Below are 12,011 nucleotides of genomic sequence, written 5' to 3'. Positions count from 1 at the left end.
ACCACCACCACCCCCTCCTACCATCACCCCCACCCTCCCCACCACCTCCCACCACCCCACTCCACCACACCCACCCTCCTACCATCACCCCACCACCACCCACCCCTCCTACCACCATCACTCCCACCACAATTCACCCCTTCCTACCATCACCCCACCACCACTCCACCCCTTCCTACCATCACCTTAATTATCACCCACTCCCTCCTACCATCACCCCCACCACCACCCACCCCTCCTACCATCACCCCCTCACCACCACCGACAATAAAAACACAAAACCTATATTAATTCCTCCTCCCCCACAAGACCCTACTCACCAAGACAATATTAGTACACTAGACACCAGCAATTACCGAGCGACCAGGTGCCCTTCACAATCCCTGAGTGCTTCAACGGGGACAAAATACGGCGGGGGTCCAACCTCCCATTACGAGGAGCGGGATTCTCACATGTTCTCGCTACGTCTGCATACATTAACCGGTAATAGTAGTATGTGGTGTGTGAGAGAAAGAGAGAGAGAGAGAGAGAGAGAGTAGAGAGAGAGAGAGAGAGAGAGAGAGAGAGAGAGAGAGAGAGAGAGAGAGAGAGAGAGAGAGAGAGAGAGAGCGAGAGACCACATCCCATCACCCGGGTAGCCTAGAAAAGTTCATTTACCATCACAATTACCAGCATAACGAGAGATTTAAACCAAATAAATTAACAACACAAAGCTTTTTCATGATTTGCTAAGCGCATTTTCGTTCTAATTAGCACCCAGGTGGACGGGAGAGGGCGGCCTGTTTGTCTCTTGAAGTAGTGAAGCAAGAGAGGAGTTATACCTGGCCTAGATTATTGGTGGTAGCGCTCTCTCTCTCTCTCTCTCTCTCTCTCTCTCTCTCTCTCTGTGTGTTTATCTCTCTTTCTGTTGGTTGTATGTCTGTATTGACTATTTTTCTTTCTCGTTCTTTCTCTCTCTCTGCATATACAGTGTGTATGAATGTATGCATGTGGCCAGGTGTGTGTGTGTGTGTGTGTGTGTCTGTGTGTGTGTGTGTGTCTGTGTGTGTGTAAGTACATGTGCCAGGGTTTATTTACAACGTTTATTACAAAACATAGCCGGACATTCCACATTCTTCGCGGGTGAGTTTAAATATATTTGGAAATTGGAACATTCAATACGTTTCTCCACTAAACACACACACACACACACACACACACACACACACACACACACAGACACACACACACACAGACACACACACACACACACACACATAAACACACACACACACAGATATATATACACACACACACACACACACACACACACATTGACACACACACACACACACACAGTTATATTACAGGGTGGCAATGCAGATACAAAAGGTCAAGGCTGAATCCTTTACCGTGTCGCTACCGGGTACATGCAACGTGTGTGTTGGGGTGTGTTGGGGTGTGTTGCAGTGTGTTGGGATGTGTTGGTGTGTGTTGGGATGTGTTGCGGTGTGTTCGTGTCTGTTAGGGGTGTATTTTGAGGTGTTTTAGGGTGCGTTAGAGTGTGTTGGTGTGTGTTGGGATGTGTTTGAGTGTGTTGGGATGTGTTGGTGTGTGTTGGGATGTGTTTGAGTGTGTTGGGATGTGTTGGTGTGTGTTGGGATGTGCTTGAGTGTGTTGGGATGCGTTAGGTCAAACTGTTTTGGGGTGTGCTTGATTCTGGTGTGTTAAGAATGTGTTAAAAGAACTGGTACTTGTAAAACACACTTGAGAGAGAGAGAGAGAGAGAGAGAGAGAGAGAGACTACTGAAGGTAATAAGCAGATCGTTATCATTCCTCTGCTATCATTATCATCATTATTGAAGGCTTTATTCGATCATTTATTATCCTCTTTTTTTACAATTATGTTTGTTTGTCATTATTTGTATTCCAGTTATCAATATTGGTAACTATGTCGGAACAAATTATTATTATTATTAGATTATTATTATTATTATTATTATTATTATTATTATCATCATTATTATTATTATTATTATCATTATTATATTATTGTTATTACTGTTATTATTATTATTATTATTATTATTATTATTATTATTATTATTTGATTATTGTTATTACTGTCATTATTACTATTATCATTATTATTGTCACACATATAATTATCATCATTGTTTTTATCACCACCATTATCATCACTACTACACATCCTCTAATTACTGTTCAATAACCATCTAAAACCTTTAATTACCGAGCAAGGGAAAGACACGGTCCAATTAAAACACAATCACGACTACCCGCTCACCTAAAACACGCGACTGGCGGCAGTTTAATAAATTTCCGCATAAATGGTTCCAACTTTTAACACGGATAAATTTTGTAAAAGCTGACCCCGTGATGAGCCGCAAGCCGGGTATTTTTATTTGTAGGGGGGAGGACAGGAGGGGGGGGAGGGAGGGGGGGAGGGGATTAATCTGGAGCCATAATTCGGTATTGGTAACTAATATTGAAATTATACTGGACACCCCGGTGACACTCTTGGATAAATAAATAACCCGACCTCCTTTTACACATACATACATACATACATACACCCTGAAGCAAGAGAAGTGTAAGGGAAGCTACAGTAACACACACCCAAGCCCCGGATGACCATGGGACCACTTTCAGGGACATATCGTGTGTTGGAGTTAAAGCGAACGAGGATCACCAAGGCAAAAAAAAAAAAAAAGTGCTGGTGCTGAGGTCCTACATTACATTTTCTCGGGTTGGATTGGATTGGGTTGGGTTGGGTTTAGTTAACATTAGGGTGTTTACTCCTCAGGTGAAATAATCCAGGGTGTCTAATCTTCAAATAAAATAAGCCAGGGTGTCTAATCTTCAAATAAAATAAGCCAGGGTGTCTAATCTTCACGCAAAATAAGCTAGGGTGTCTAATCTACAGGTGGTCCTTCTCTCGTGACCCAGGTAGGTGATAATATGACCGTACGCACCTCTGGGAATTCTCACCTGGGCTCATTTTAGTGTGTCACCTGCACCTGTGTCTACAAAAAGAGGTCAAGGAGGAGATGGGTCTGTCCTCCTCCCCTCACATGAAGATACAGACCCGCTCCTTGAGGTAGGTTAAGTTGTGTTAGGTTAGGTTAGGGGAGGTTAAGTTGGGTTAGGTTTGGTCAGGTTAATTTTAGGATAAGGATAACGAGATTAGGTTAAGTTAGTTTAGGTTAGTTTAGGTTAGTTTTAGGTTAGATTACGATAGATTTAGGATAGGATAAGTGAGTTACATATTGGTCTCTAGGGGTTTTTTAAGGCTCTTCCTCAAGCTTCTCCCACTTCACCCTCCCCTAAGGCCCACTTCACCCTCCCCTAAGTCCCCCTTCCCCCTCCCTTCCTCCTCAGATACAGAGAGGGGCTGCCGGTGATAAAACACAGTTGTATACCTTTCCCGCGAGGTTCAAGTGAGCTCGCCAGGATGAGAGGTGAGAGAAGGACCTTTTATAAACTTCATCTCGCTGCCACTCACGTCCTATCCTCCCCTCCTTCTCCTCCTACTCCTGCTGCCCTTCCCTTTCCTACTTTTCTCTCTCCTCCAACTCCTCTACTGCTCCTCTCTCTACTACTACTACTCCTCCTCTTCCTTCTGTTCATCCTTCACTTGCTCTTCCTCCTTTTCCTTCTCCTGCTCCTCCTCCTCACAGCATCAAGTATCACCCAACCACCACCGACATCCTCACCGTCCTCATTCGAACCACTTAATAGAATCGGAAATACACTTACTCTATAGGTTTTATTCACCCACTTACCATTAAAAGAAAACAAAAACAACTTACAATCACCTTTTAAGTCAAAATAAAAGTGCACTTATGACTATCCCTATCCAAAATAACCTACTTAACAAAATAAGAGACATGTACTTATAATCGACTTTTCATCAGTATATCATCAACATTAAGTATAATTTTGGACGTATATAAACATTAGTGAAAATAAGGACACTCAAACACGGACATGAAACACGAGTCTCTACACATGCTCGCGTTACATAACACTCAAGCAAGGTGAATGTATATACTCCAGCACGCCAACTGGTTCCTTTGTCTCAGCTGTGGGATTATGACCTTTTACAGGGGTGGGGGAGGGAGGGGGTATAGTCAACCCTCAATGATCCTGTACTGCCCATATGAATGCATGTATCTCGGGTCTCTTATTGGTATATAATGACTAATGAACCTTACGTGTGTTAAAACTTGGCAAAACGACTAGACAAGTTATATGGGTAGATCAGGATGTTATATTCGGTTATAGAGACCCGCGGGTATATGGTATAAGAGAACCACGTGAAGACCTGTATACAAGAGCGTGATGATTACTTACCTTGTCCAGATTATAAGTAGATTAAGTAAATAAGGATCGTATTTACGACACTTATTTCATTCTCTTTGTTAGTTAAATGAAGGCAGTGCAGACATGTTACCTTCACTTTACACTGAGCCTTTATCCACTTCGTCACTCAGTATATATATACAGTATATTTCCTCTCTTGACGGTGAGCCTTGGTCGACTCCACAACACAGTCTCAGGATTATGTGGCCGCTACATAATGGTGGCTTCATTAATCTTACGTCACAACAATGGTGCACCTCCGCGACACTCGTTCCACCGTGAACCACACACATTATAGTGTTAAAAGTCCACTATACTGCCTCCACTTGGCCTCCTGCTCCACCACACACACACACACACACACACACAAAATACATACATGTACAGACGATACAAACCGACACACACACACACACACACACATGTACAGACGATACACACACACACACACACACACACACACACACACACAGGAAGAGGAAAGTGACGCGGGCCTCAGATAAGCTCATTCCCTTCAGAAATGGAAAGCCGAACCCCGTATAGAACGCGTCTAACTCATGGTCTGGCTGGGATTGAATCTTTCGCGATTTTTTTCTTTTCTTTTTGTGAGAGATGAAGAGATCTGTGGAAGTAACTCAGTGGGATTGATCGTAGCGACTTGACGCAGAGATGTAATGGTGGGCGAGATACTTGCTGTGTGTGTGTGTGTGTGTGTGTGTGTGTGTGTGTGTGTGTGTGTGTGTGTGTGTGTGTGTGTGTGTAGTTTAATTTAAACAAGCTTAAGCACCATACAGGAAACACGTACAAATACAGGAAGATCATAACAGTGTACAAATGCCGACGCGTACACAAACTACAGCACAAGGCCGAGGGAACACGAGCGTACGCCCCCCCCAAACACATACACAGTTCATAGTCCACAAACACACACACACACACACTTTGAAAGGAGATACGGACAGACGAGAGACAGACAGAAACGTACACAGACAGACGAAGAAACAGAGAGGATGACGCCGGGAGGATAGTGACGTCCCTCTTGACCAGACAGACAAGGCAAAAATATTACCCAAGAGGTTCCTCAATTTTGGTGCTGGTGTTCTTCTATATTACGACCGGGGCGAGACCTGACCAGAATAGTAATGTATTGGAGAAACGCTACATACACAGACACACACACACACGCCATACATACACACCTACAGTACACACAAACACACACACACACACATCACACACACACACACACATACACACACCATACATATCTACACACATATACATACCCACGCACACACATTCACACACACCATACATACCACCACACACACACACACACACACACACATCCACACGCGCACACAATAATCTGGAAAGTTGGAGACGGAGAGATATGGGCCCAAAGTTGGTTGTGGATGTGTAGGGTTTGTAGCAGCTGTGTGTGTGTGTGTGTGTGTGTGTGTGTGTGTGTGTTGTTACGAGCAAGAGATAGAGATTTATGCTTTTAAGACTCCCGAAGACTGTCACCCTTGTCCCTATAACTTAACTTAACCATACTTAACCTAACCTAACGAGAGAGAAATTGTCGGGTGGGGGGAAATTGTCTGCGCCGTCAGCCTCTCACACGCCTCCTTAACCCGACCAGTGGGTTAGTGGGGTCTCGTGTCACGGTAATCGACGCCGTGCATAATGTATGTGTGAGTCTGGCTACTTCCCTCCTCTACTCCAGTCTACCTTGCCTGTCTGTCTATCTGTCTGTCTGTCTGTCTGCTCACCCTGAACATTAGAACATAGGAATGGTTGAAACTGCAGCGGGCCTATTGGCCCATACTGGGCAGTCCCATTTACACCCAACCCCTATTGCTCATATATCCATCCAACCTATGTTTGAAGCTCTCCAGCGTATTCGAGTTAATGATGATGTTTGGTAACTTGTTCCACTCAACCACTACTCTATTTCCAAACCAATGTTTACCTATTTCGCGCCTAAATCTAAATTTGTCTAACTTAAAACCATTGTTACGAGTTCGCTCCTGGTTGGATAGTTTGAGAACTTTTGTAATGTCCCCTTTGTTTAGCCCTGACTTCCATTTATACACCTCTATCATGTCGCCCCTCACTCTACGTCTCTCGAGGGAGTGCAAATTAAGATGCTTTAACCTGTCTCTGTACTCAAGGTACTCAAGTCTTGTCATTCTCCTCTGAATTCTTTCCAAGGATTCTATATCCATTCTGTAATATGGTGACCAGAATTGAACTGCGTAACCCAAGTGAGGTCTCACAGGCGCAAGATATAGTTTTAAGATGACCTCGCTAGTCTTGTAACTAACACTCCCTTGTATGAACCCAAGTACTTTATTAGCCTTGTTTCGAGCAAATACACATTGTTTACTTGGCTTAAGATTCCTACTTATCATTACTCTTAAATCTCTCTCGTAGTCGGATTTCTCAATAACATCGTTGTTTATCTGGTATCTGGTTTCCCTGTTTACATCGCCTATACTGAGTACTTTACATTTGTCCACATTGAATTTCATCTGCCATTTTTCAGACCATTCGAAAAATTTGTTTATATCTTCCTGTAGTTTTGCGGAGTCCTCGTCAGATTTAATTACACGTCCTATTTTAGTGTCATCAGCAAATTTACTTATGTTGCTGTCTACGCCGATATCTATGTCGTTTATGTATATAATAAATAATAATGATCCAAGTACTGAGCCTTGGGGAACTCCACTAGTGACGTTGCTCCAATGGGATTTAGTGCCGTTAATGCTCACTCGCGGTTTCCTGTCCTGTAACCACGCCCTAATCCATTTTAGAATATCACCTTTAATGCCATGAGCCTCCACTTTTCTTATTAGTCTTTCGTGGGGGACTGTCGAAGGCTTTGCTAAAGTCGAGATTTACCACATCATAATTGTGCCCCTCGTCCACTGATTCGAAAACCGATGAAAAGGATGTTAATAGATTAGTTAGACATGAACGCCCGTTTGTGAAGGCGTGTTGGGAATCATTGATCAACTTGTGCTTCTCCAGGTGATTTCGAATAGAGTTTGAAATGATTGCTTCCAGTAATTTACCTGCAATTGATGTTAGACTGATTGGGCGGTAGTTAGAGGATAGTGATCTATCTCCCTTCTTGAAAATTGGTATTACATTCGCTATCCTCCAGGATTCTGGTACTACACCTGTTTTTAAGGACATGTTAAACAACTTTGCTAAGGGCATACTAAGCTCTTCCTTATATTCCTTTAATACTCTGGCAAATATCTCACCGGGACCTGGTGACTTATTAGGCTTTAGTTTGTCTATTTGCTTACTAACATCGTTACTAGTCACTACTATCTCGTTTAATTTATTTTCTTCACTATCTCTGTATAGTGTCGGTGCCTTCACCACCCTGCCTGCCTGCTCATCCGGGCTGCCAGCCACTGTTCCATACTACGTGAAGTCATCGGTAATCCACATCCAGGCTGTATAATACAACTCCACACCAAGCACGCTATGACACTCCACACCACAACATTAACACTGAAAGTCACACCAACAACACCAAGCCTCCACACCACACCAACACCACCAGTCATATAAGCTGGCTGCACCTCACCCCTCCCTCCTGTGTAACCCCGCGGCACAACTGCTGGGATACGTGCAGCAGAGAGCAAATATTTGAAAATCCATCCCCAGATTAAGACCTCCGGCCTTAGCGAGTCCATGAACCATCCAAGTGTACGATAGTTTCTTCCTCACAGACGGCAGCGTGCGTCAAGCGTGTCCGCCATGCCTTATGAGACGTACGACAGTTTCTCATAGACGAATTTCAGCACGCGTCCACCACCCCCAGGAAACGTGCAATAGTGTCTGGCTGACCTGAGCAGAACAACAACTGGCCACAAGAGACGTAAACAAAAAGTAGTGTGGAAACCTAAGAGGAGCAGTACTCACCCAGGGACGAGACGGCGACGCCCACCAGCAGGAGCAGCAGACTATGGGTGTGGGCCATCCTAGACGTGGGTGGGGGGGGGTCGACTTGCGTGGGCCTCGAGCGTCTTCAATGATGTGTGGGCCTCGAAGTGTGACCTTGGGAGGGGGGGGAGGGTGTAATTCCTGAAGAAGTGTCACTACCTCGGGATTAGGCGTGACCCTGAAGCAGTGTGATCTTGTGACGATGACCCAGGTGTGTGTGTGTCCCCGGTCAAAGTGAAGCCTCGCTAAGTGACCTCTACGTCCTGATCATGGAGCGAGGTCGTGCAGGACTCCCCAACCTGGAACAAAATGGTCCCTATTAAGTTTCGGCTTCACTGAATAAGATGAGGAAGTCTCCACAACACCTGTACCTAAGATAAAATGAGAGTTTAATATTAAGATTAAAATTATTGAAAACACGGAGAGCAAATAGGCTACTTAGCTACAGAGAGAGAGAGAGAGAGAATTAAGACTCAGACGCACATAACTACTAGATAACTTGAGGAAAACTTTGTTAATATTACTGTCAGTCAATATTTACTACTTGGAAACACGAGAGCAAGTCGACATATTTACCTCTTTTCCTTTCTGCTCTTCCTTATTTCCTGTCTTTCTCTCTTCTCCATTTCTTCCCTTCTCCCTCCCTCCCTCCTACTTCATCGGTTCCTTAGTCCTTCCCTCCTTTTTATCCCACCTCTCCATTCCTCCTTCACTCTTCTTCCAAATACTCCTTACACCCTTCCTCTTTCTCTCCCAATTCCCTCCCACTCAATCTATACCCTTCCTCCTGCTATGCGATCTTCCTCATCTCCCTCCCCCCCCCATCCTTCCATCCCTCGTACGACTACATCCTTCCCTCCCTAAATCCTATAAGTTCACCCGACCTACCTACCTACCTCCATACATCCTACAAAACTCCTTTCAAAGTATAGGATTCCTTCCCTTCCATCCTTCCCTCCAACGTATAACCCCCCCCACTCCCTCAACTACACAAAATTCCCACTTTCCCTTCCTCCCTCGTACGGCCATACAAACGCCAACCTGTACCCTCCTATCTCCTCTCCTCATCCCTCCCTCCCTCTCCCCTTACCTCCCTCCCTTCATCCTCTACACATATGAGAATCGGGTCCCAGATGTACAAGGATTCGCGTATTCAATTTTCCCCATAAGTGGAGATGTAAGAATTCATCTCAAAGACACGTACTATATAATTTTCTCTCCTTACAAATGTTGTTCGTTAAAAAAAAAATATCCAAAAGGTTCGTATCTTGAATATTATCATCCACATACAGCTAAATATACGTATTTATAACACCATAAAACAGGTATTCTATGTGATATTTTGTTATATTAGGATTTTCTTCACATGAATGAGTGTACAGTATTCATCAAGTACTTTTAAATCAGCTCTGGCACTCACTAAGATCAGCCTATGTTAAGTACTGTTTTTTTCTTTTCACTTTGTATATATTTTTTTCTGGATAAATATGTTTCGATTTCAATTTTTTAAATGGTGAACTTGAAGCTGCAACACAAAGTAAGTAGCAAGTTCATTTTACCCCACGACCATACATAGATGACAGTCAAAATAAAGGAACAATTTTACCCTAAGTACCTTATTGTACCTGAACAAAGGGCGAATCTCTCTATCTTTATTTAAGGAAAAAAAAAGTCTCTAAGAATCGTTTATTGTTTCAACCTTACGTTGAAAAAAAAATCCGTCAGGTTAGAAGTGGTGGACAAAGAACTGACATAACACATCTCCCCACAAAAAAAAAGAAAGAAGAAATGAGCTAGAAATCGGAAAAAAATCGAAAAAATAAAATCTGGGTAAAATCGAGAGAGAGAGAGAGAGAGAGAGAGAGAATACCCCACATAGGGCTCTTTCGGAATCCGGGACGCTCTGGTTTCCGCATTCCTCTCTCAGAATTTCCCTTTGTGAATTAATACAATCCCAGTTCCATTACCATCTCTCCCTACTACCCTCACGCCCTATCTCACCAGCGTACACACACACACACACACACACACACACACAATACGAAGACCAACACGACCACCGACACGTTATCAATAAATACTTCACTGAACTGACCCTGACCATCCACCGTACATGTCAGAGAGAGAGAGATGGAAAACAAAACATGGAAGAGGTAATCGAAGAAAAGAGAGAAGGGGTGAGGGGAGTATATTAGGAAAGATGAGGGGAGAACGAGAGGGTAGAGACTGAGGGGACGACTTAGGGGATAGTACATTAGAAGAGATGAGGGGGAGAATGGGAGGGGGGAGATGTTGGGGAGATGAGGGAGATAAAGGGAGGGGGAAAATGCTAGAGAGATGATGGGAGGGAGAGAAGGATATTAAAACAGATGAAGGGAAAGAACAAGGAGAAAACAGGTGAGGGGAAAATGAAGGGGAGACCAAGGGATGACAAATGGGGAGGACCAACCAGCGATGACGAAAACGAAACTAGAGACAGTTTGGATTACCGTAGATGTGAATTAAACTCCCCCCCACCACCCACCCCCCCACCCCACACATTCTCTCTCTCCCTCTTTCACCTGTAATTATTACCTCACAACTTTTTTGGTATGTAAACGACTTGTACTGTTTCCACCAATTAGCCAGAATGGAGGCCGTATTTTGTAAAATGTTCAAGCACATATACGAACACTAAATACTTTTACGCTATTTTTTACGCCCAAAAAATAAAGGCAATTGTGTAGTCGGATCCAGATGTGGGTTTTAATTCTTTCTAAAGTGGTAAAATGAGAGAGAGAGAGAGAGAGAGAGAGAGAGAGAGAGAGAGAGAGAGAGAGAGAGAGACTCCCCCACCTCATCCCTCTTCACCCCTTGACAGCAACAATTTCGGCCAAGTTCCACGGCTTCGGGTCAAATATCGTCCAATTAGCTACAATTACCCCAAAATAGGGACAAATTCGGCTACAGTCTGGCCAAACGAAATTGAATTAGCCACGACCCCGACCGATGGAAAAAAATGGTCAACTAGGATATCGTTAAATGATGTCAAAATATCTTAGGGTCGAATGATTGACGTAAATAAGAATGGTTAACGTAAATAAGAATGATTGGTGTAGATTTCCCACTGTTGGAAGAATTAATAGCCACATCCCCTCTCTCTCTCTCTCTCCAGCGAACGGCTTTCCCGGAATCTCTCAATACAACTTTTGATTTTCTAAACTTTATAGTCTCCCTCAATTGCACCAAAGAAAACGATCACACAGCAGGACGACTTTCAACTCACGCAACAGAAAACGGAACTAACTGACTGACTGTATCGTAAGTGAAGGCCTTTACACAACAGAAAATGTAAGACTGGTTCAGAAAAAAAGAGGTTTTAACAGTAGAGAACGAGGATAGTTTACATCAGAAACCGTGAATCATTCCTATGGAAAAAAAAAAAAAAAAAAAAAAAAAAAAAATTATATATATATATATATATATATATATATATATATATATATATATATATATATATATATATATATATATATATATATATATATATATATATATATATATATATATATATATATATTTCATGTAAATCCACAATGAAAATGGATAAGATAAATCTTGATAAAATCACACGGAAAATGGAAACAACGTTATATAAAATGGGAGAATTTGTAATCTAGGCGTTATTGAGAACGTTGACC

General features: G+C 42.9%; 1 protein-coding gene across 3 annotated transcripts in view; it reads right to left on the bottom strand.

Annotated features, from left to right (window-relative positions):
- Window positions 1-12,011, bottom strand: part of LOC121876720 — a 241,408-nt gene that overhangs the window by 133,108 nt on the left and 96,289 nt on the right. For all 3 annotated transcript variants that reach the window (XM_042382078.1, XM_042382079.1, XM_042382076.1), the window contains one exon: window positions 8,311-8,630. In XM_042382078.1, coding sequence (XP_042238012.1) covers window positions 8,311-8,368 — 58 coding nt within the window. In that variant the 5' untranslated portion in view covers window positions 8,369-8,630. The remainder of the gene's footprint in view (window positions 1-8,310; window positions 8,631-12,011) is intronic.

The sequence above is a fragment of the Homarus americanus genome, unplaced genomic scaffold (assembly GCF_018991925.1).
Source record: "Homarus americanus isolate GMGI-L3 unplaced genomic scaffold, GMGI_Hamer_2.0 scaffold53604, whole genome shotgun sequence".
In the NCBI taxonomy this organism is placed as follows: Eukaryota; Metazoa; Arthropoda; class Malacostraca; order Decapoda; family Nephropidae; genus Homarus; species Homarus americanus.
Note: the sequence above shows the minus strand (reverse complement) of the source record. Positions and strands in the feature narration are given on the sequence as shown.